At 46.9% G+C, this 24,498-nt stretch overlaps 1 protein-coding gene across 1 annotated transcript in view; it reads left to right on the plus strand.

Moving 5' to 3' along the window:
- LOC118777792 (paxillin-like) overlaps nt 1–24,498 on the plus strand; it is a 36,417-nt gene that overhangs the window by 6,723 nt on the left and 5,196 nt on the right. The window contains exons 2-8 of the mRNA XM_036528953.1: nt 12,902–13,107; nt 14,266–14,333; nt 14,715–14,854; nt 15,619–15,808; nt 16,224–16,359; nt 23,317–23,481; nt 24,254–24,427. Coding sequence (XP_036384846.1) covers nt 12,902–13,107; nt 14,266–14,333; nt 14,715–14,854; nt 15,619–15,808; nt 16,224–16,359; nt 23,317–23,481; nt 24,254–24,427 — 1,079 coding nt within the window. The remainder of the gene's footprint in view (nt 1–12,901; nt 13,108–14,265; nt 14,334–14,714; nt 14,855–15,618; nt 15,809–16,223; nt 16,360–23,316; nt 23,482–24,253; nt 24,428–24,498) is intronic.

The following is a 24,498-nucleotide window of genomic DNA, read 5'->3' on the forward strand; positions in this document are numbered from 1 at the left end:
CTGGCGCTCTTGTCTTAATGTGGTGTGGATGCAACTTCAGACGGTTGTGGGAGTGGAGTTGAGGCCACAAGTGTTCCAAGTTGATTTCAGCTGCTCCCTCTTTGTCTTTCAGGTGGAGAGTATGCATGTACAGAGGGTAGAATGTCAATATATGACTTCAGAAATAAAAAAGTTGCAAAGTTAAGAGGGTAAAAAGTTTTTGTTTTTTTTTTGGGGGGGGTGAATTTTGTACCGCAGTTTGGGGGGAAAAAAAGCTGAGTTCGTTGAAGAAGTAAGTGCCTCTGTTGGGATGTAACAACAGATCAGTAAGTTGTCAGTGTTGTGGTGTACAATGGAAATGAACTAGGACACACAAACAAGCAGAACTTAGTGATGAATAGAAAGATACAGGTTATGCACGTATTTGAAATGGGATGAAATAATTTCAACTATTAAAAACCTCACACCATTGATGCTAAGAAATATTTTGTGTACTAATTTCTTACAAAATATGACTAGTTGGCTGATAGTAGGTTGTTCAGGGTTTCAGTTCCTCTGTCCTAGTATTATAGCCACTTTACAATCATCCAAACCATAAAAAGACACCATGAAGTCATTTGTAAGTAAGTAAGTCCTCCTCTTATTGAGCACAGATAAAATGGCAGTTTTTTCCAGTTCAGTTGCTTTTTAAAGCTGCTGGTTGCTAACGGTTTTCTTCATGTGAAAACATCACTTCATTGAGTGCATCCATGGACTGGACTGCAGGCACAGTTCCAGACTCCGCTGGTGGTCATCATTATAAGATCCAAAAGATTCGGGGGAAGGAGGGGGGTTGAGGTCACTCTTTCAGTGTGATTGAGAACACTGCTTGATGTGACACAGCCCCAGACATGCCAGAGAGAGAGTTGGAAATGAAATATTACATCTTTGTAATATTCAATGTGGTGGCGATGCTCTTGATAATAACCACTCACTGATGTAATGCTGTAGTCTACTGCGTGTTAGATGATTTTGCATGTGGATGACTATTATTTTGGGGCAGCAGTGTAGCATAGTGTTAAGGATGAGGATTCGTAACCAAAAGGTTGCCGGTTCACTTCCCTGTTGGGGCACTGCTGCTGTACTCTTGGGCAAGGCACTTAACCCAAAACTGCCTCGGTTAATATCCACTGTAAATGAGTAAATGTGTAATATGTCTAAACGGGTGATATTTAAAAAAAAAAAAAAAAAGTAACCTATGTAAGTCACTCTGGGTAAGAGTGTCTGCTAAATATCAGACACACTGGGGAGGGAGAGATTGAGAGAGTGATGGAGAGAGAGGAAGAAGCCAAACCTGATGAGCTGCGTGAAGGCACATGATTCGTTCTCAGGGAACTAAAGAGTCACTCAGCACCTCTGTGGAGTGTCTGTCTACAACAAACAAGATACTCACATACACACGTATGTACACACACATACTCAGGCTCTCATACAGACACACAGGAAAACTCTGCTTTTTGGCTCAGAGACAGTGGCAGTTGTCTACCAGCAAATGTTGAGGCCAGTGAAATGTTGCTCAAATATTCCGTGTTCTGAGCTTCAGCGCTTGTCTTCTTCCCTCTTTGTTTTGGGCAGAAGGACACAAAGGCCGGTTTGTCCAGAGCACCGCTGACCGTCTCACACTGCCTAGCACACAGGAAGCGGTCTGCATTTCAGAGAAGCTGTTTGTTTAAAACGAAATCTTTACCAGAAGTGGGAGAGTGTGTGTGTGTGTGTGTGAGAGAGAGAGAGAGAGAGGTGTTCTTCCAAGTTCATGAACCACTCATTTAAACCTGCCTTTAAAACCAGTGTTTTCTCATATTAACGTCCTACAGTTACACGCACTGCACAGCCTTACCTCCTCCGATTCCCAAAAACTGTTAATTCATCTTTGGTGAAGTTAGTTCATTTTTCAGAGCAAGATTTCATTAAACGTGCAGGTGTGTGACAACTGATGTAGGCTAACTGTGTGTCGTGCTGCACGTTCCACTCCCTAGTGATGACATGTTCTGTTGTCCCCCCTGTGAGGTTTATAAGGCATTAAAAAAACAGAGAGAAGCCACACTTCTATTAACAGCTTCCTCTTTCCTACCTCTGTGTTGGTGTGGTTTTTTTTTTAAGCTCCAGACTTCCTCTCATCGTGTTGCTTTGCCCTGACAGGGATGAGCTTTTTGACCCATCCTCAGAGTGATCCTCCTGATGGTCTTCTGTAAGGTACTGCACAGTGTGTGTGTGAAAAGCCTTTATAGCAGGACTTTATAGCTGTCTGTCTCTTTGATGGGATTTATAATGATGGGCAGTTTGCCGAGCTGGAAATGTAGCCTGGCATTCTGGGTAACTGTCAGTGGGCAAAAGGCCATATGGAGTCCACCCTCAGCCATATCTGCCTCTGCATATTTTACTTACTTCCCTTTTTGTTATGTTTAATGTGGTGAGGATGGCATTGTGAAGTGGTTAACGGACTGGGGTTGTTCCCGGCAAGCCGCAGGTATGATTCTGAAGTGTGGTACTGCCTTCGTTCCTATAACAAGAGTACTTTACCTGAATTGCTCCACTGTATTATATAGCTGTCCTGTACTTATGTTCAATATGTTAAATACCAAGGATAGCCTTGCCAATCAAATAAAGGCTCTGCGCTCAGCTAGACTGGCTGTGTAGGTCCGGAGTTATCATTACCTTGAAACCATGATGGCAGGATTATGGTGTTGCACAAAACGTCCCCGTGTACATCTCTTAAGGCTTGCAGAAAGCAGAGGACAGGCTCTCAACAAACTGTCTTTCACTCCCTCTTGCAGTTACTCTCTCCCCCACTACCTTACTAAGTCCTTCTTTCTCTCCCTTGTTCCTTTTCATTCCCTGTCTCTCTCTCTCTCTCTCTCTCTCTCTCTCTCTCTCTCTCTCTCTCTCTCTCTCTCTCTCTCTCTCTCTAGTTAGTGACATGGCGGGCAGTTGTTTGCTGTGCAGAGACTGCTGGCCTCAGACAGTTTGTACATTCTACCACAAGCCGGGGAGAGAGAGGAGAACTGGAATGAGAGAGAACAGGAGAGAGTGTGTGACAGTGAGAGAGAGAGACTGACTTTAAAAAAAAAATGTTGCTCCTTAGCTGTCAAAGAGCTGGAAAAACACAAGAGGAAAGTGAAAAGTATTACCAAGCACTTCAAACCAAAGAGCCTCTGTCTGAACAGCGAGGAGGGAGGGAGAGACCATAATCTGTGATCTGTATCCGTTTGGTGTGGCGACTGTATTTATATGCTGCAGTGCATGGCGTGAAGTGGATGTGCTGTGCTCAAACTTCTACACACGTGCAATGCTGATAGCAGAGCCTTACGTCGATACAAATCACAGTACAATGCGCATCTCAACATATCATCAAACATGCTCTACTTCTTTGTACAGAGATAAGCTCATAACCAGGCATGCATGCAGTTTCACTGCCTAGATGTTAATTTCCTTCGGTAGCTATAGGTCATTGTGATTGACTGACAGACTTGGTATTTTATGTCTCATGCAACTGACATTTTATTTTTTGGCTACGTTTCTTTGACATATGATGACAGGTTTTTAACAGTGCATGTTTTTATTTATTTTTTAAAAGGCTTGATACAGGTCTCTTTAACAACAGTAATATCGTTTAAGAATAAAAAAAATCAACTGCGTCAATAAGTGGTGACAGGCCTAATATTGATGGATATAAAAGTTGAAAAAGGATCTGTGACAGCTCTGTCCTGAGGGCCAGGGTTGGGTCAGAACCTTCACACTCACAGAGATAGATTCTCATCTGACTGAATGTCTACACCAACCAGCCATTTCCACTTTTTTGTTTAATCGTTGTATTTCAGTATAGTTATTGTTTTCCACATTGCAACCTTCTGTCTCTCTGTTGTACAGTCTCCCAACTTGGTTTGTACTGTCTTAGGTAGATATCAATCCAGTGCTCATTCCCTAACCCTGGGAACCTTGAAGGCACTGTCTGGTATGTGATTTCCGTATGGGTGGGTAATGGTAAAATGGCAGTGACTGTGGATGACCTGTAAGATTGTGCAAGAGTGTGTTTTCCAGGCTTGTCTGATGTCCTTCACTGAGTCCCCAGACTGATTCAGAAGTGCCTGTCTTATTAGGGACAGAGTTTGTATGCCTCATCTCCATTCTGCCCCTTCCTCCTGTGTCACCAGGACTGGGTTAGGTGTTTTTGTAGTTGGGGCGGGAGTGGTGGGGGGATGGGGTTGCTAGCCACGAGGCTCGCCGTGTCTCTGCTATAAACAGGCCTGACGCCAGCTCTCCTGCACAGCAGCTCATCTCAGTGGGAGAGGGCCCTCGCGTCAGACGTCCGACATGCAGGAGCTGTGTCTGATACCTGATAGCCTCACCATGGTGAATGTTACACACATTTCAGAACTGATCCTGGCTCTCTGTACTTCAGAAGGATGCTTCTGTTTTTTGCTTGAGTGTGTGTGTGGATGTGTGAGCACGTGTGTGTGTGTGTGTGTGTGTGTGTGTGTGTGTGTGTGTGTGTGTGTGTGGATGTGTGAGCACGTGTGTGTGTGTGTGTGTGTGTGTGTGTTTGTGTGTGTGTGTGCGTGTGTTTGTGTGCATGTATGCATGTGCATATCTACGCATGCGTATGTGTCTTGTGAACTCCCTTAATGGCTGTAGTAGTATTACAGTATTACATTACACTGCGTTACTTACTCTTTAAGTAAACGCTCTGATCCAGGGCAAGTGTCATACCACACATTTTTCCATACAATTCTGGGCAAGTAACTAAACTTAAAGTACCCTTCTCAAGGTTACAAATACAGCATTCAGCCTTTCTGCTGTGTCACACTGATCTTTTTCTGCTAGTTAGAGGAGTTTGCTGAAGTTTGGTATGTGTTTTCAGTGTTTCATCTCTGGAGGGAACTTGCAGCGTGTATCTGAGTAAGAAAGACCCCCTTGTCTCCTTCACATGGCTGTCTGACACCAGTTCCTCTGACTCATCTTAAAAACGATACTCTGTCTCAGACATTCAGTCTCCAAATCCTTTAGCAGTGATTGGCCGTTCCATCCAAAAAATAATTTCTGTAACTCTAGAAATTGACAGACAGACAGAGACACAGACAGACATGTCTGTCTGTCTCTGTCTGTCTCTCTCTCACTCTCTCTCTCAAACACACACACACACACACTTGATGATTTTTTTTGCTGTATTTAAGTTGCTTTCCATTGAAGTCAATGGTGTCTAACACACCCCTGCTGCTGCCATGCACCTACATGATTAGCCAGCTTGGCTTGAATTCTTTTTTTGTGACTGCTGGCTGAGCATTTTAACACACAAGCATATACTTATTACATATCTGATTCTTTTTCTCTCTTCTCCTCCCTCTTTCAGTTCTGATCAGCTCAGTTCATCTTATTTTCTCTCTCTAATGGTTTTAAATATAAATGGACAGCTAGTAATGACAGTTCAGCTTGATATGCTTGATGTATTTGACTTTGTTTTTGTTTGGGTTTTTTCTTATTTGATTAGATTTTTTCTTTCTTTTTCTTTCCTGTCTATTTATGTTGTTATGACAGCTACTGAATAAAAATCTCATAGCCTCTCTTCTGTAATTCCCTGCTCTCCGTCACCTTTTCCTTCTCCCTTTCTCTTTCTCTTTTCCTCTCTCTCCTCCTCTCCCTTTCTTGCTCTCTTTCTCATTTCAAAGTAGACATGCAATAACATGTCATGAATTCCCAGCTCACCTTCCAGCCCATCAGATACAGAGGGAGAGTGGGAGGGAGGGAAAGAGGGAAATAGAGAGGGGGGGAGGGAGAGGTAGAAAAAGAGCAAGATGAGAGAGAGAGAGAGAGAGAGAGACATGCTGATACAGGGAAGGAGGGAGAGGGAAGGATAGAGGGAGGGTGAGAGAAGGGGTGGAGTTGAGAGGGAAGGAAAAAGAAGGAAGGAAATGAGAGGGAATAAGGGGGAAGTATAGAGGGAGGAAGGGAGAATGGAGGAGATTACAGGGAAGGAGAAAGAAGGGAAGAGATGAGAGGGAGGAAGAGGGAATGATGGAGGGAGGGAGGGGGAGATACACAGATAGATGACAGGAATGTTTTAATGCCAGTTCTGTGCTTGCCTTGTGGTGAGTGGTAGGTATATTTCTAGCTCGTGTGTTTTCAAATTTAACACATGAACATTTCTGAGGTTAGCACATGTGCACTAGGATGTGGGGGTAACGGCAGGAGAATGTGCTGTCTCTGTTTGCCGTATGTAATTACATGCAGACATTAAAAGTATGTGCCATTGGCAGGTGTGGTTAGTTCTGAGTTTGTGTGTTTTCGGAAGCTGTTTTTCTCACACTGTTGTAAACCACCCCCAGAGCGCCCACATGTAAATAAACCTCACACAGAGCGTCCACAGGTAAATAACCCTCACACAGAGCGTCCACATGTACGTAACCCTCACACAGAGCGTCCACATGTACGTAACCCTCACACAGAGCGTCCACAGGTACGTAACCCTCACACAGAGCATCCACAGGTACGTAACCCTCACACAGAGCGTCCACAGGTACGTAACCCTCACATAGAGCGTCCACAGGTGCGTAACCCTCACATAGAGCGTCCACAGGTACGTAACCCTCACACAGAGCATCTACATGTCCCCCCTGCTGTGCTTATGACACAGCCTTCCTCCTCTCATCACCATTAGATTATGGGCCATTGGAGAGGTGCTGTGTGGGTTCAGAGAAGGTACATCTGTCCTTCTCGTTTTCTGTTTAGGGCACTGATGTGTTCCTCTTTCCTTGTGGTGATCTGTTGTGTGGACTGCATATTGCTTCACTGCTTATAGCTTCACCCTTGTTGGTATGACAGTGGTATTGGGTTTGCGTTGTCAGTTGCGTATAATGAAAAAAAACCAGTAACTGGAAAAAGACAGTAGCAATAATTACATTAATAATAATGGGCATGAGTATCTATATTTTTTGTGATGAATTGTTGCGGGTCACACTTGGAAACTGATCACTCTTTTGAGTGTTTTTGTGCTGCAAACGAAGATGATTGTCCACACTGAACACTCACTCAAACGTATACTTTTAGTTTTTGTGTATGTGAGCGCTCCTGTCTGTGTTGATGCACATGTGTCTGTATCATATGTATCTGTTTATGTATCTGCATGTGCCAGTGTGGATTGCCCTCATGCAGCCCACAGGATGTGTTTATTTGGCAAGCAGGATATCCTGTGTGGTGTAATGGAGGTTTTGACAGGAAGACCAGCATTCCTTCAGGATCTGCTGAATCAAGGCTCTCCAGCACTGATGAGGAGAGATTCCACACCCTTCATCTCTGCTACTGAGCATGCTCACATCCAACAGGGCTTCTCATCCCTGTTGCTGAATAGGCATATCCCACAGGGCTTCTCATCTCTGTTACTGAACTTGCTCAGATCCTGGGGGGCCTCATCTCTCTCACTGAGCATGCTCAGATCCCACAGTGTCTCTGTGCGTGCTCAGATCAGACAGGGATGGGAGCTTGGAGCCCTGCTGCTCTCGTGGCATAATTAAAACATACATTATTAAATCGTTAATTTGATCAGGCCTGGAATTCCCCTTGGTTACACAAAGGAAAGCATTTTCTCACAGCAGTGTAGCTCTCTCCAGTGTGTGTGTGCGCGTGTGTGTGCACGCGTGTGTGTGTTACTTTGAATGATTGGGTTGGGTGGCTGCAGCCATTGTCCAGGGTAATAGGCAGTCTTAGTTTAACCTCATAGATGATCTATGTTCAGGAGCAGAGGTACACCATCTCTCTCCAGAGCACAACAGCAGTGCCCTGCCTCGACCCCAGCACCATCACCAGTACAATCACATGCTTTTCGGTTTGGAATGTGGATACATGCAAGGAAGCTTTCAGACCTTAAGAGGGTGTTTTTGTGTTGGAAAGCTGGGCTTAACCATGTTTATTTGTTATGGATTAGAGTCAGCAAGCCCTCACAGTGCTGGTCAACTAACAATAAGCTTTGTTTTTTATGTGACCTCAATTGAAAGTCCTCTGGTACTTGTGCTCACACCGTCTCACAGGTGTGAATTCACACATACAAAAGATCGGAGACGTGACTGCCCTCTGATAAAGCATCTGTTCTCCTTTTTTCTTCACTTATGCAATTCTGGCAAGATCACCAGAACTCTTCCTCCTTTAAGTAAACAAATATGTTTTTGGTCTGCAGTATCACAGGAGCACATTTTATTATACTTATGGTGTAGTTCTTCACAGTCGCCACAGGGGGGAGCTGTGGCATGCTGAGGAAGCTGCTGACTTCCAAATCCCTGCAGCCCTTGTGGAGGAATGTGTCAGGACCTGTCAGATCTCCGTGAACATGGAGAGGAGATGCGTGCTGTTTGCTGGTGATTCCACCAGTAAGAGTAAGGCTTGATTTTACATGAAGGTTGATGTTCTGGAGTGTTTGAGTGCTATCAGAGCTGTCCTGCCTTTGTTTAGTCTGTGGGCAATGACGCTGATGAATGAAACTGTGTGCAGTATGCACGTTATAACAGCCAGTGGCGTGAGTGGTGTGTGACACCCCTTCCTGTGTGTCTAATTCTCCAGCATTGAGTGCCCACTTGGCTGGAATCCTCTCTCAGACAGAGGTCTATACAGGTTATAGCCTCAGGTCCTCTTCCAAGTTCTCTGTAGCTTTAAAATGAGGTTCCTGCAACTCCATGGCTTCTCGCCTGGTCAAGCAATGATCCTGGTGCTCTGAAACTTCATGATGTAAAACGGATGTGCAGGTTGTCCTAAACGTGCAGGTGGAGGAGGTAAAGAGGTAGCTAAGTACATGGCCCTGACCTCTGTGGGCCTGACAGCTCCAGCTCTCCTTGGGGCTCTGGCAAGATCAGGGTACGTGGTCAGTACATGGCACACGTGCAAGAATCTTTCTCAGAAACATGCTAAACAGGACGTCATGCTGGAAAACACTCCCAGTGAAAGAGTACTCTTCTCTGCAGTGTACTGTTTTGACTGTCAGAACCAGCTGATACTGATATATAATGATATCGGTTGACGTAAAGCAGCATATTGTAGATGATTTAATGTGCATGCTTCTCAATACAGGTCCTACAGCTCAATCTGAAATGGATTTCAACTATAATAATGGAGTATATATGAAAATGATAGGGTATATATAAGCAATTGCTGTCATCACAGGCAGGCATTGAATGACCTCTACTGCACTGAGATATGTTGTGCAGTTGTTTGGATAGCGTAAGATGGTTTACCAGCAATAAACCTCCTGTTAGCGGAAGCTGCCACCACAGCAGGGCAGACCTGTTTACCGTCGTGACACACCCATGAAATTAAAGAGCTTGGCCTGCACAGGGAGTTAGGGAAGCGCTTTGCAGGTTAGACTGAAGCGCGCGTTCATGAGCCAGACTTTTGCAGGGTTGAGAAACGCTGTGGATGGTAGACGCACCTGATTGAAGGTGGTGGAGGAGGGGCTTAAGCCTGCTGTTGCTGTCGAACGCTGCCCACCGGCAGAGCTCTTGTGAAACTTTGCGATTGCACAACATCCTCGCTGCTAGACGCAACTTCCACAGCAGAACAGCGGATCTGCTTATTCATGGCCTCGCTGATCACGCCCCCCCCCCCACTGCTTCTCAAGATGATGTTACAGCACACGATTCGCCTGCAGGCATTACTGTGTCCTGGCTGTCCAAACTTGCACCTCCAAACACTGGCAAATATCACATCTGCACACCAAACGTGCAGCGCCTCTCTCTCAGTATTGCTGGAAGTTCTATATGCGGCTTTTCAGGAATCCAGGTGGGGTCACACGTCCCATCAGCCCCCCCCCCCCCCCCCCCCCCCAATCCTCAGTTCCATTTTCTGTTTTTTCATTATGACTGCATTATGAGAGTCTTACATTTCCTCAATATAGACAGATGACAAATTCTACACTAGAAGCTGATTTGTTGTATGTAGACCAAGTAAGCAGATTCACACAAGGTAAATCTCAGTTATACATACCCATGCCTGTGCAAGAGTAGCAAGTGGACAACTCCTTGAAACCAGTTAAAAAATGAAAGCTAAACACCATTTAAAGCATTTACTGGTGGCTGTCCTGAGGCATTTATATCTCTATATATTACTGATATGTTCACGTTTTTCAACATTATTGTTGAAACCTGATTTCATGTTCATGTCTGCGTCTGATCCCCAAATACATTGTGAAGCGCTGCCTGTTAGCTCACATATTATTTATGAGTACAATGGATATAACTGGATATCCATATATGGCTGTATTCTGCACAGTAAAATTGTAAAATGGCTGAGAATGAGATTAGACAATATCAACAGCTCAGATAAGCTTGAAGTCTATCAAGATGGAGAGTAGGTATAGCAGACAGGATGTGCACAGTAATTTGCACTTTAATGAAGAAGCAATACAGAATGGTCTTAAAGTCCCAGTCTTTTTCTCTTAAAGATTCGCATCCTGAAGATTTGGATCATTACGAGTGATTGTTTTTATCAGTCTTTCCTGTGAAGTGAACTCCTGGAGTTAAAAAGGGGGGGGGGGGGGCAGGTTTAATGAGTAGCGTCTGGGTGTTTGCGGTGTGTCCCTCCCACACCACTCCCTTACAAGGAACGGCACTCACTGTAGATAAGGGCACAGCTTTCCTCTTTAAGCGCTCTGTCAGGTCTGTCTCTCTCCTGCCACACGCACAATCACACAAACACGCACAGTCGAAGTGCCGGAGCCCGCTGAAGACACTGTGAGTATTACCTCTCAGCTTCAGCTTTGAACAGATAGAACAGGATTGGCAACGTGAAGAAAATCCATAGCCCTCAGCTACACAATCGGCCTCTCCTCTCTCCTCTCTCCTCTCCTTGTCTGTTGTGTATTGTTAGGGAGCAGCTGATGGCAGTGTCTAGGTTAGAGCTGTGAGCAGTTCAGAGTCTCGTCTGTGGTCTGAAGTCACATCTGAGGGTTATGCTTGACTTTGGTGTGCTCAGATTTTGGGGTGCTTTGTTACGATACTTCTGAGTTTCATCCAAATACTTGCAGTGACTTGAACTCAATACTGTCTGACAATTCAAGGCTGTTTACTAAGTTTACTGTTCTTTTTTATTGACCATTTCTGGGTTGGCCCCATCCCGTCATACTCTGTGACTGGAAAAACTGTCAGTGTGATAGCTGTTTTCAGGTGTAAGTCTCTGAAAGTCCTGTGTGCCAGCAATACCTCTGTACTGTAATTCAAACTGGGCATGAGACCAAATGTTCGCACATGCTAATATGCAACCATGAGATCACCAATCGATTACTTGGATGAGTATGAAAACCTTCTTTAAAGGATGAGAAACATAGTGAAGAAGAATAGTTTTATTCAGTCCCCTTAATATTCACAAGAGAACCTAATGGCTTAAGGGCTTAAAATACACTTTTGTAAGTCGCTTTGGATAAAAGCATCTGCTAAATAAATAAATGTAAATGTAAAAATAACAGATAACTGATACATGTTGTTCAATTTCCTGCTCAAGAGAGTATGTGAACTCAGTGAGCCATTACTTACACAGAACGATCTGGAGTTTCATACAGTCCTTGTGGGGCAAAAAGCAGGGTTTAATTAATTTGAACATTAAGTTTTGTGGGGGCCATGGACTGTGTACTTATCAAACTAATCTAAATGCACATCTCTAACTCAAACAGTGACTCTGTTCCAGTATTAGAGGTAGTGGAGACTTGACTCGAGACTGCACAGTCGATGTGGAAACGCACTGAATTACAAGCTTGTTTGAAACAGGTGTGGTTCACATTTAACTCTAAGAGTGCCGACTTCCTTAATTCTATGCACAGAGAGGTTTACAGAGTTGATGTACTGACCGCACGCAAGCTTGCATGCCTTCATGTGCAGTTTGTATAACAGAAATGTAACCTGTGGAGATTTATGTCCTGCATACGGTATGGAGCAGTACAGGTGAGGTGAAAGGTTTTAAGACTAGAATGGGTTTGTAGATGATCCACAGTTTCTTTTTGAGAGCGTAAATGTGTGTTGCTATGGGCACAATGGGGCCAGCAGGAGCTCCTTCAGTCTTTGCCTATTATTTTGAGTTCATTTTATGCAATATCGGGTAACTGTTATAAAGTTCAAAGTTCAAAGTTTATTGTCATATGCACAGTAAAGAAACAAGTTCCCTGTACAATGGAATTCTTCCTTTGCCTTCCACTTATGAATGCCGTTAAGAGTAAAACACAAGAAAACACAAGAATTTAAGAAAGAAAATATATAAAAAAGGTCCGAGAGTGTAAGAAAAAATAAATAAAGGATATATACATTAAATGTGCAAAAAGGACATCAGTGCAGTGTAGGATGTGCAATGTTGATGCAATGTCAGTTCCATTCCATTGCACAGTTGGTTGCGGTGTGGGTGTGTATGTGTGAATGTATGCATGGGCTAGGCCGGGGAGGTGTGTATTTGTTTGACCCATTCAAGAGTCTGATGGCTGTTGGATAGAAGCTGTTCCTTAGTCTGGATGTTCTGCATTTCACACTTCTGTACCTCTTGCCAGAGGGTAGAAATGTGAACAATAATTGACATGAGAACTGCTAAAATGTTTGGGTTTCAGAATGATCTGGAAGAGCTCTTGCCTACATGAGCTGACTGCCTATCTGTGCGCATGCACATGTAGGGTTGTGTATATTTTGGGCGTCAGGATGCGGGCTGATGATGGTCATGTACAAATATAAGACCATATTTTCTGTGTGGAGAAGTAAGGTAAAGCGGAGTCTGACCTAGTGTGTCTGTCTGTGGACACTGTTTAGGTCTACATTACTGTCCAGAAATGTCTGTTTTGTACTTAGTTGTTTTTAACTTGTGAGGCAGCAGGATTATGGGACAGAAACATGCTTAGTCTAAGGTCTAGTAAATCCTTTTATTCTGGCTATTGCAGACGCCTTGCTGGCAGACCTGGAGTCCACGACTTCCCACATCTCGAAGCGACCGGTGTTCCTGTCTGAAGAAACGCCCTACTCTTACCCCTCAGGACACGCCCCCCAAGATGTTTTAATCCCGCCCCCAGTGCCCCCGCCACCCTCTGCTGAGGCCTTGAACGGAACAGTGCTCGAACCCGCAGACTCCTATCACCCCTCCCCACAAGTACGTCCGAGGATGTTTGTGAAGATGGTGATGGTGCTGATGACAGTGGTGACAGTGTGATATTACTAAAATAGTTAGGCGGAACCTCAGTATATTCTCAGATGCATAAATGGATAATGCGTAAAAGCTGTAAGATATGTGAGTCGCTCAGGATGTGAGTGTCTACTAAGTTAAAATGTCATTGCAAATCATGATGGTGGTGAGTGTTGTGATTAGGGTTGGGTATCGTCTGGGTGTTTTCCGATACCGTTGCTAAAGCGATACTTTCAAAACGATACCGGTGTTTCAACGGTACCTGAACCGATGCTTAAAAAAAAAAAGCACAAAATGACGGTCAACGACATTAAAGAACGGCTTTTTTATTGGTAAGGCAAGTTTGAACTTGAAATTGAACAATATATTAACTGTCTAAAGTATACTTAAATATGTAAATATAAATACAAAACACGTAACAAATGTTAGCATTATTAGCATATGTTTTCACTCATTATCTTTGTAGCCATGTGTTTCTATCTACCACATGGAAGCAGCATAGTGCTGTTGCTATGATATCAGCATTGAATAGACACGAGTGGCGTGTTTTCCCCCAGAAGCATTTCACATGGCCTCGGAAAACTGGAGGTGTGCTCAGCATCAGGTATGACTAAAGGGAAAAAAATACGGGAAGAAACCTAACGCCACATTCCGGGGATAGCTGCTATTGTGTTAAAAATACTTATAGTTGTTCGTCCATCACAAGTGATGAAGACCACTTAGTCATCCGGGGGTTGACAATCGATGGCTGCGGAGATGGCTGATGAGGCCGATGCGTGCCCCGGAAGGTTCTGGGACAGTAAGGACAAAGGATGGTAGTCACACAAGGGAGAGGGTTGTTGACGCGCTCATTCGCGCTATTCGATGTATCACGACGGCTATACCGCCCAGCCCTAGGCTCAGGTATTTAAGTGGCACTGAAATGAGGGACCGAAATGTGCATTGCGATTCCGTCTGGTAGATACCGGTCGTATAGGAACCGGTGCCAAAGTGGTACCCAACCCTAGTTGTGATTGTGATGATGATAGTGATGATTGATGGTCATATTGGCAATGACAGTAATATGATATGAACTGATTGAATGCGCTAACGCCCTGTACCCGCCCCTCCCCAAACCCCTTCCAGAGGAGTTCGTGGTCCCGGGACAGTAGCAGTCCCCCGCTGTCGCAGACAGAGGAGGAACACGTGTACAGGTACGCCACAGCTGACTCCACGCTGCAGACTCCACAGTCTGAGGCGGCTCCGCCCCCTCTCCGCACTGAACTGCTGTAGCTTACTCAAGGGCCCTAATCAATGTAATCCTATGCAGGTGACGCTGGTATTCACTGCAGTGACAAAAGAAGTCTGTGTGTCTGTGTGAGCTAGTGTGTGTGTGTTTCTCACTGTATGTGCCCGGTGGTGTGTGTATATTACTGTGTGTATCTGTTTGTCCGTGATTGTGTGTGTGATGATCTCTGTGTGGTTGTGTGAGATTGTGTGGTTCCATCTGTGTGTGTGTGTGTGTGACTGGCTATGTCTGTGTATCTGTGTGTGCGCGTTAGCCAATGCCTCCCTCTCTCTCATGCTCCCACCAGTTTTCCAGTGAAGCTGAAAGCTGACGCTGCAGACCCCGCAGCGATGAGCTCGTCTCTGGGCAGTAACCTGTCGGAGCTGGACCGCCTGCTGCTGGAGCTCAGCTCCGTTCAGCACAGCACGCCCTCATTCGCCACTGAGGGTACGCCTCTGAAATCCCAACCACAATTTCCTCTTCAGCATGTGAAAAGCTCCTCTTAAACTGCTCTGGAGTGATCTCCTGGCTTTGAAAATGCTCAGGAGTCTTGCTGTTGCAAATAATCACGATACATCGATAAAATGTATCATGTATTGTACAAGTATTGAAAAAGCAACATGAAGCCATCCTCAGCAATATTCAACAAATATCTAAATATCCAGTGTAAAGACAGGGAGATTTAAAAAACCTACAGTATTAGATGAGTTGCGTGATCTTTTTTCAAGCATAGCAGTTGCTGTCATGTTGGTGTACCTAAAGAAGGTTAAAAACCAAACACCTGACCACCTGAGCTATCTTTAGGAAGAGGACAGGTGCGTCAGAGGGAGGAGGTGTCCTCACACTCTCTAATTCTGAAAGGCTTCACGCCTTTACTCTGCTCTTGAGTGCCGGGATCCTGATGGGAGGTTTACACAGGGCAGTGGTCAGAGTTTCTGCTTTCCTGGGTTACTGTACTGACATGCACCTGAACAGAAGAGTGATGTCATATCCTTTCCACTAAAGTACCAGACTAGACTGTGGTCATTAAGCGGTGGTGGTGATGAGGATGTTGATGGTGGTTGTTGGCAGCAGGGTGCCATGGTTGTTTGGTCAGGTTTAATTCAGGTGTGTAGGAAAGTCTTTTCGGATGATGTGACTGATTTGAGGTACATGTGTCTAACTTGCCTTCTCCTGTGACCCCCCCCCCCCCCCCCCCCCAAAAAAAAAAGAGACGGCCCCACCTCCGCCATCTAGCAGTACCACTCACTATGTTCAGGAGAATGGCGTCTCTGCTACAGCCAAGGCTCCCCCTGCCCCCAAGGAGAAGGCCAACCGCAGTGGCGGCCGTGGCATTGAGGACGTGCGGCCCAGTGTGGAAAGCCTATTGGACGAGTTGGAGAGCTCTGTGCCCAATCCCACGTAAGATCCTCACCCAGAACGCACCACTGCATCCTGTGATAAACCTTGTAGGGCTAGACAAGAAAATCTTTAAACCTGTCAGTAAAGAAGCATCCAGGCATCCAGGAACATTCAGCAACAGCAGATTAACAACTGAGTTTGGTGACGAAAATGACACACTAAAGTTAGAGCTTCTGAGAAACTCTATTCAGAGACTGTAAGCATTACTTTTCCTAACAGCCTGGTAGGAAATTTGTGAGAGACTGTTAATACTTGCCATGGGACAGCAGTCATGGCCTGTGATTCATCTTTCTCTTAGTAGCTTCTGACTGGTGTTTCAGTTGCCTTTTGATAGGTGCCTGTCAGACTTGAGTCATCAGCAGTCTTTGATGGGTGTAGTCTGACTGAGTGTGTGTGCGCGTGTGTATTTTTCCAGCCCTGCCCCCTCGGTGATCCCTGGTGAGTTGACGGACGGGCAGGAGGAAACACCCAGCCAGCAGCAGGCCCGAATCTCAGCCTCCTCTGCCACACGAGAACTGGATGAGCTCATGGCCTCCCTGTCTGACTTCAAGGTGTGGAGAGGGAGAGAGGGAGGCAGAAAGAGAGAGGGGGATACAGGGGGTGTGAGAAATGTGCCTCAGAGGTATACTGTTACTGGTATTCTGAAATATCAATGTTAGGGCAGACAGCATGCTGGAGCGAGTGGTTTCCTGGCTATAGAACCCTCAGCCCTGCTGTTTCTGGCTCCAGCACGCTCATAGCTCAAACACCACTTCTGCCTGTCTGAAGGTAGATTAAGTGCGGTGATGAGGCAGATTGTGGGTGTGATAATGAGGTATGTGTGAGTGTGGTGATGAGGCAGGGTGTGGGTGTGGTGACAGTGGCCGGAGGATTGTGCGTATTTAGACGTGATGCATACCTACATGCAAGGGTACATATGTATGTGTTTGCAGTGTGGACCCAAAGGTGGTGAGTTTTATGCCATTATGTTCAGCGATCATTCCTTCCCAATGGCTACTGTCCTGTTCCAGTCATAGCTGGAATTAGAGTGACTGGGTTGCATTTGGAGGCCTCTGTGGTTTATCATTTACAATATGGACAAAGTCTCAGTATCCTGTAGTTAAAGCCTTGTATGTACGTTATGGTTTCAGCCCTGATTAGAGCTTTTTGTGGGAGTGCTTTTCAGTTTTCATGAGCCTGCCAACAGCCAATGAAAAATAACTTCAATAACAATGTACTGACAGGCAATGAAAAATAAATAGCTGGTAATGTGACATGCCAATAGCCAATGAAAAATAACCATTCAGTAACGTACCAGCAGCCAGTTAAAAATAACCACTTGGTACAATAATGTTCTGGCAGCCAATGAGAACAACCATTCAGTGCCATAATGTGCCAAGAGCCATGGAAAAATGAAAGTGAAAAAAGAAAGACGTAAGACGATGCCAGCGGTGATCGAAGGCGAGGAGGGGAGGATTTTACTGGGCTGTGACAAGTTTGTCTGTGTTCAGCATTTACATGATTCACTGGGCTGTGCTGCATGGCTCAGGAGTCCTCAGGTAGTGACACATACTACAACTCCCCTATTTCATAACTCATGTGGTGTGTCATCCCTGACTCCACCAGTTCCACAGCAGCCCACTGGTACCGGCTTCCTTCTCAAGAGTTCACTTGTTCAAAAGCCACAGCATGTATAGTAGGCCCAACTCATTCCACTGCATACTGCATATTTCAGTTGCAATAGAAGTCATTGTTTTTCAGTCAGAGCCCCCTCATGTAGGGTGTGAAACAAAGCAATAAGGTGAAGACCCCCTCTGAGCTAAAACAGTGTATACCTTTGCACTAGCTACAAAGCTAGCGTGGCCCTACCTTAAAACACACAGAAAGGCGGTTTAGCCCAGAGGGTGTTCCATCTTCAGCTGTCTGTGGGGTCAAAGTTCATGGGAAGGTTTGGAAACCCCTGGGGTGACCACAGTAATAATCCTATCACTCTTCTGTGGCCTCTGGTGTGACGTTGTGTTTGTATTGGTGCAGCGGCAGGTGCTCATGTTAGACATTGAAATTCTAAATGGCACATTCTGTGTAAAAATAAATGCTAGCAGTGGGACTTTTATTGTAGTAGAGCACTTAGTGTTATCTTTGTATTTGTGCCAATTTGTTTTTGAAGTTGATCAGTTGTTTGGCTTGCTCTCATCTTTCAATTTAATATTCCTCTGAGAACATGTGGTGTAACTTAAAAATATGTTCACAGTAGAATTTATTAGTTATTAGTTAAAGCCTGTTACATGTGCATAAAGGAATGTGAGAGATCATTAGGCTGAAAGGTTCCCATGCGTATCCTCAATGTGTACTTACAGCATATTGTGGTGAAACTGGAGCACTGTGTTGTGATGCTCAGTTTCGAAAATATTTTCCTGTTTGGCAATTTCCCCTCCCCTTGCTTCTCTTCTCCTCTTTCTATCACTCTTTCTTTCCTCATCTCAGAAACAACTCTCATCTTTCTTTCTAATATGTTCCTTTATTTCTCTTCTTTTCCCCTCTTTGTCCCCACTTGCTCCCTCCAGTCCAGCTCTCTGGCATCCATTCACTTTGAGCCCCTGTCCAATCAGGAAGCTGACTCTGAGCCACCGTCCAGTCAGGAAGCTGACTCTGAGCCTCAGTCGAATCAGGAAATGGTATCTGAGCCCCAGTCAAATCAGGAAGCAGACTCGAAGCCCCTCTCCAATCAGAAAGAAGACCCTGAGCCCCTATCCAATCAGCAAGCAGACCCTAATCCCGCATCCAATCAAGAAGCAGAATCTGGGACCCTGTCCATTCAGGAAGCAGACCCTGAGCCCCCTTCAAATCAGGAAACAGACCCTGAATCCCAGCCCAACCAGGAAATAAACCCTGAACCCCAGTCCAATTGTGATTCAAGCACTGAGGCCCCATCCAGTCAGGAAGCAGAGCCCAGATCCAATAAGGAAGAAGACTCTGAACCCCTGTCCAATCAGGGCAGAGACTCTGAGCCACCAACCAATAAGGCAGCAGCCTCTGAGCTCCTGCCTAATCAGGAAGCAGAATCTGAGCCCCTGTCCAAACAGGAAGAGGACCAGTGTGGAGAGTTCATTGATTCTGTAGCTGTTCCGTCTGCCACGGACTCGTCAACAACCGCATCTGTGGCCCCGCCCACTGACCCTCAGGTTTCCTGTGATTCTCCTCCTCCCTGTACCCCGATCAGCCTGGAGCCCCTGCTTATCGATGAAGAGGGAGGAGATGTGAGCAGGGCTGTGACACCCAGCGCCCCTGCCCCATCGCCTGCTGCCCCACCCTCATCCTCTAGTGTTGTTGTGTCATCCTTCCAGCAGGAATCTGTGGTGCTGGTCTCTGCAGGGGAAGACTCCAAATCGTCCACCGTTGTGCTCAGCTCCCACACTGAGTCCCACATCACCCTCACCCAAGCTGAGGTCACCGTCCACGCCCCTGCAGACCCAACCAGCACGTCCCCTACACCTCCAAACGCTGGCAGTCCCTCCCCAGCCCCGGCTGATGCCGTCACCGCCTCTCCTGAACCCTCCACCCCCTGCTCAAATCCAGTCCCTGATGCTCCGCCTCCTGCCCCCAATCCCCCGTCTCCCTCTGCATCCCCGAATCCGCCATCACCCTCTGCCGGCCCAAGTGCTCCACCTGTTTCTGTCGCAGTGGCCCCTAGTCTCCCGGCTCTGTCTATCACAGCTCTCCCTGGTTCTCTACCTCCCCATGATGATTCTGCCCATACTCCACCCCTCGAATCTAAACCTGCCCACCAGTCAGAGGCTGATCCAGAATCGCCCGGCTCTGCCCTGGAAGCATGCGGACAGGAGGCGTGTTCTGAGCCCTCACTGGAAAGTGCCCTGGATGACCTGCTGGCCATGAGCTCCGTCCGGCCGATGAGGGATGTCCCCCTGGTGGTGAGCAGGGGGCATGACATCAGAGCGGAGGAGGAGCTGGGAGGAGAGGACAGCCGGGAGGAGACAGTGACCCCTCTGACTGAGTCATCCAGCTGGATTGATGACTCCCCGACCCCGCCCTCCTGCCCGGGCTCCCCCGAACTCTCGCTTGACCTTCCCCTGTACCTGCACCCCACCCAGGAGAGGATGTCGGCCTCCGGCCATGTAGGCGAGCCAGCCGCCCCTACCCCAATCTGCACACCATGCCCCTGGAACACACTTGCCCCAGTTAAGCTGAGAGACTCAGGGTTACTGTAATTTATTTGCCTGTATCTAAGACAACACAGCCAGCTCACAGTATTCACACACGATCCATTCTTACAACTGGAGATGTGTATTAGAATGCAGATTAGGTGACTGTGGCAGTGCCTTGCCCAGGATTTGAACTGGCAACCCTTTGGTTATGAGCATCATGCTTCATCAGTCTGTGAAGCGTGTGGTGTTGGACCCTGCCATGTACAGCCTTAAGTCCAGATGGTTCTGCCAATAGTGTCCACAGGGTTTGTCCTGCGATCTAGTAGTTATTTTGTCATATTTCTGAATGTATTAAGCTCAGCAGACACATAATCAGCACATGCAGAACTTAATTAACACTTCTATAATCTTAAATGATAGGTGCTGTTCAGCATTACAGCTAACTGTCTGCACCTGTGCAGGGCAGAGTTATTACATCGTAGAACCTTGCTCATATTTTGGGAGGGTAGCACTTGTCTTGCGTGGACGAGCTGCAATGTCATGTCTGAACTGTGTTTCCAGTGTTACGCCTGGCCTAACCCTACTTGTTGTTGCATGGAGAGATTTGATCGGACTGAATTTCTGTCTAATGAGGTGGTATCTGGGAACGTGCATCACAGCAAAGTCTGCGGGATGTGTGTCTGGGAGAAGTGGAATTGTGTGCTACAGCCTGGTGTTGTGCATGTGGTTCTGAGAACGAAGCTCCAGGGGGAATGTCCAGACTGCACGCTGCCTGACCCCCCACCAGGGGGTGTGCTCCTGATGTACCGAAGACAAGGATCCATCCAGGCAAATCTGAAGATGCCCATGATGGTTTTTTCCCCTGCTGAAAGGAACACATTTGTGGAGTCCGTACTATCCTGGATATAATGACGTATTACTGTGGACAAAGACTGACTGGATTTTAATGGTTTATTTGATTGATTGGCTGCATGACTTGTGACCACCAGGTCTAACTTTTGATTTACCACCCACTTTTCAAAGCGAACCTGCTATGGTAGCCCCGGGCCCCATTCATTTCATTGGACTAATCCAGCTGCACCCTAAATAGTGAGGATTGTGCCACAATGGTAGGAGAATGGTGGGCGGGGTGCCACTTTGTAAGGAGCGATTACAGCATGGAGTGCATCCGTCTGTCATGCTCTTGGCTAACAGTGCTAGCACACACACACACGTAAACACACACACTTTCATGCCCTGTCTCTCACACTCAGTTACATTGTGCTACATTACATGCATTTAGCATGCTCTTGTCCAAAGTGACTTCAAGCACAAGAGAACAGAAGTGTATCCACCTAAGTTGTGTGAACAGCATCATGCTCTCACTCACTCTTTTGCACACAAATTATGTGAACAACAACACACACCCAGGATGGGATGTCTGTTCTGCATGATGACTGCAGTGTTTGAATATGGGTGATGTTGTGTCATGTAGAGTGGAATGTTTGGACCTGAGAAGATCTGCGGAGCACATTTGATCTGCATCAGCCTTGTCTGGACTGGGATTGGATTGAATTATTTTGGTATGAGATGTATTGGATTAAAATGGGGAGGATTAATCTGGATTGGAATGAAATGGATTGGATAAGAATGGATTGGAACAGAATGGATTGAAATGTACTGAGCCTAAGCATGGTGCTCAGTGTTTGGATGTCCATGAGGACCCTGGGGGGGGATCTCACCTCTCTCCCACCCCCACCAGCTGAAGTCTGTGATCAGACGCACCAAGGAGACGGACAACGTCCACCCGATGTACCGCGACCGGCGCCCGCGCCGCAAGATGGGGCCGATCATCTTCCACAAGAGCAACTCGCAGGACCGCCTGATCGAGGAGCTGCAGGGCAAACTGGGAATCAGCCGCGTGGAGCCACAGCGCAAACCGCTCGATGACTGGCTGGCCGAGGGCGTGATCGCCATGTCCAACCCCCAGCGCGTGCGTGTGCGCGAGGAGCCCCCCAAACAGCCCCCCGCCCCAGCTGCTCCCCCACCCGACCCCCCCGCCCCTGTGGAAAAGGTACAGGGGTGTGATAGAGGGCTTCAGGCATCATGGCAGAAACCATCTCTTGCCGACTCTAGATCAAATGCTTTCATGACATTTTATTTTAGTCCTGAAGATGGCATGTGGTTCAGAGACCATTGATACTCATTCTCTTCTGATTTCCTGTCTCCTCTGATTCCCTCCAACTCTTTTCCTCCCTCCTTCTCTCTCTCTCTATTCTAGATCATCCCTCCTCCAGAGTTGCCTGTCCCCCCGAAGAAGGCCCCTCCACCATCCCAGTCCCCCCCAGCCCCCCGACAGCCACCTCCTGTAGAGAAGCCCAAAAAGTTGGCTCCTGTCAGAGAGTACCCCCCTCCTCTGCCTCTGCCCCCACCCCCACCTGCCTCTCCTCCTACTGAGCCCCCACCTCAGCCTCCCAAACCTCTCCCTGTAGCCCAGCCACTTCCCACTCCCAAACTGGACTGCCAGCCCCCACGCCCCCCAAAAAATCCCTCCCCACAACTCCCCCAGCCTGTGGAACCTCGCCGTCCAATCCCCACTGCCCAGCCCATGCCACGCCCTCACCAAGTCCAGCCCATTCCACCCTTTGTGCCCATGCAGTCAGCCCCGCCCATGAAGTATGCCCCGCCCATCCAGCCTGCCCCACGACCTCCCCCCAAGGTCCTGTTTTCTGTCGGCTGTCAGACTGACTACGACCCCCTCTTTCCTCCAATGAAGGCATGGACCTGCATCTGCCTCTCCATCCCTCTCGCTCTCTTCCTTTCTGTGCCTGCCTCTCTGCCTGTCTGTCTGTTCTGCTGAAGTTGGTTCTCCACTGTGTTACAGTCTTTGGTGCGAAGATTGTGTGGCTGCAAGTGTAGAGTGAGCGTTAGGTTTTTTTTGTGTATTTGTTTGTTTGAATCAATGCTCCACATATTCTCCATGAAATTACTGACCATGATATGATTTGGACAGCTCACCCAATGAATTATAGTGCTGTTAGTAACACCCTGCTGGTGAAGGTATATGCTTATGCCACACTTGAGGCTTTTTTGCAGACAGTTTCTGGATCAAACTTGGTTTGATGGCTGCTTTTGGGTGGGGTGGGCATGTTGGGTCGCGTCGTGTTCCTGTGATTATGAAGGCATTCCTCTTCGCTGATGGCACTGACTTGGGGGGGTGGGGGTGAATGTGAGCAAGAAAATTGGATGCCAGCGTTCTACTGCAGGAATATGTGTCTTTCAAAATAAGGAATGTGTGTGCGTGTGCCTGCATGTGTGTGTTTATCTGTCAAAACCGGGTTTCACCGTGTGTGCCCACCCCTGACCTCTGACTTTGTGCCTACCCAGATCATGTCCCAGGGGAAGGCTGCAGCACCCCCACCAGGTCCCTCCAATCAGGGAAACAAACTAGACTCCATGCTGGGCAGCCTGCAGTCTGACCTCAACAGGCTGGGGGTGCAGACAGTGGCCAAGGGGGTGTGTGGAGCCTGCAGGAAGCCCATTGTTGGACAGGTGAGAGTCCTGTCCTGCTTTCTGAACCCCCTTCCATCATAACCTCCTTCTCACCCCAATCCCCACTCCTGAACCCCCTCTCCCATCCTCAACCCCCCTCCAACAGCACTTATGAGCCTAAGTAAGTCACACACATGCATTTGCTCTAATAAATGTCACTTTACCAGAGTGCTTTTTTATGTTCAAAAAGTTACGATGTACCTGTGTTGAATAGATGACTCTTAAGTTTTCTTGGAACTAGAAGAGTTGCTCCTGTTCTTTTGTGACGCACTGCTCGCTAGGTTTGCCTGTATCCAACATTCTAAAGAGTTTCTCTGTGCTCCCTTCAGTAACAGTCTGTGAGAGGCAGCATATGACATTTTCATAACAATGTAAATTTCTTCTGGTCAAATAAAAACCGCAGCCACATCACAAAGTGTTCCTGCTTGGTTTGCTTTTGCTTGGGACTCGGGTTCATCTCGAGACTAAACTAACAGGAACAAGGTCGATTCTCACTCCCGCAGACTAACCTCTGATTTATAACAGTGGCATCTTAACTTTTCGGTTCAGTCAACACTGAAATGTTTGGGTGAATGTTTCAACAGCAGTGAAACCCAGCTCTAGCTCTTAGCCGGTCTTTCTGCTGTGCGTTAAATGGTCCCCTGCCCCTCTCTGCACATCTGCATGTGGAAGGTGCAAGAACAGGATTTACTGTGAAAACATTTCAGTCACACTTTAAAATCATGGAAACCTCTGTTTCCCTCTCTGTCTGCCCCACCCTCTCTCCCCCCAGGTGGTGACTGCGATGGGGCGCACCTGGCATCCGGAGCACTTTGTGTGCACCCACTGCCAGGAGGAGATAGGGTCCCGTAACTTCTTTGAGCGCGACGGGCAGCCCTTCTGTGAGAAGGACTACCACAACCTGTTCTCCCCACGCTGCCACTACTGCAACGGGCCAATCTTGGACGTGAGTGCCCACACACACACACTGCACACACACTGCACAAAGGCACCTACACACACTGCATAGTGACACTT

The sequence above is a fragment of the Megalops cyprinoides genome, chromosome 5, assembly GCF_013368585.1.
Source record: "Megalops cyprinoides isolate fMegCyp1 chromosome 5, fMegCyp1.pri, whole genome shotgun sequence".
In the NCBI taxonomy this organism is placed as follows: domain Eukaryota; kingdom Metazoa; phylum Chordata; class Actinopteri; order Elopiformes; family Megalopidae; genus Megalops; species Megalops cyprinoides.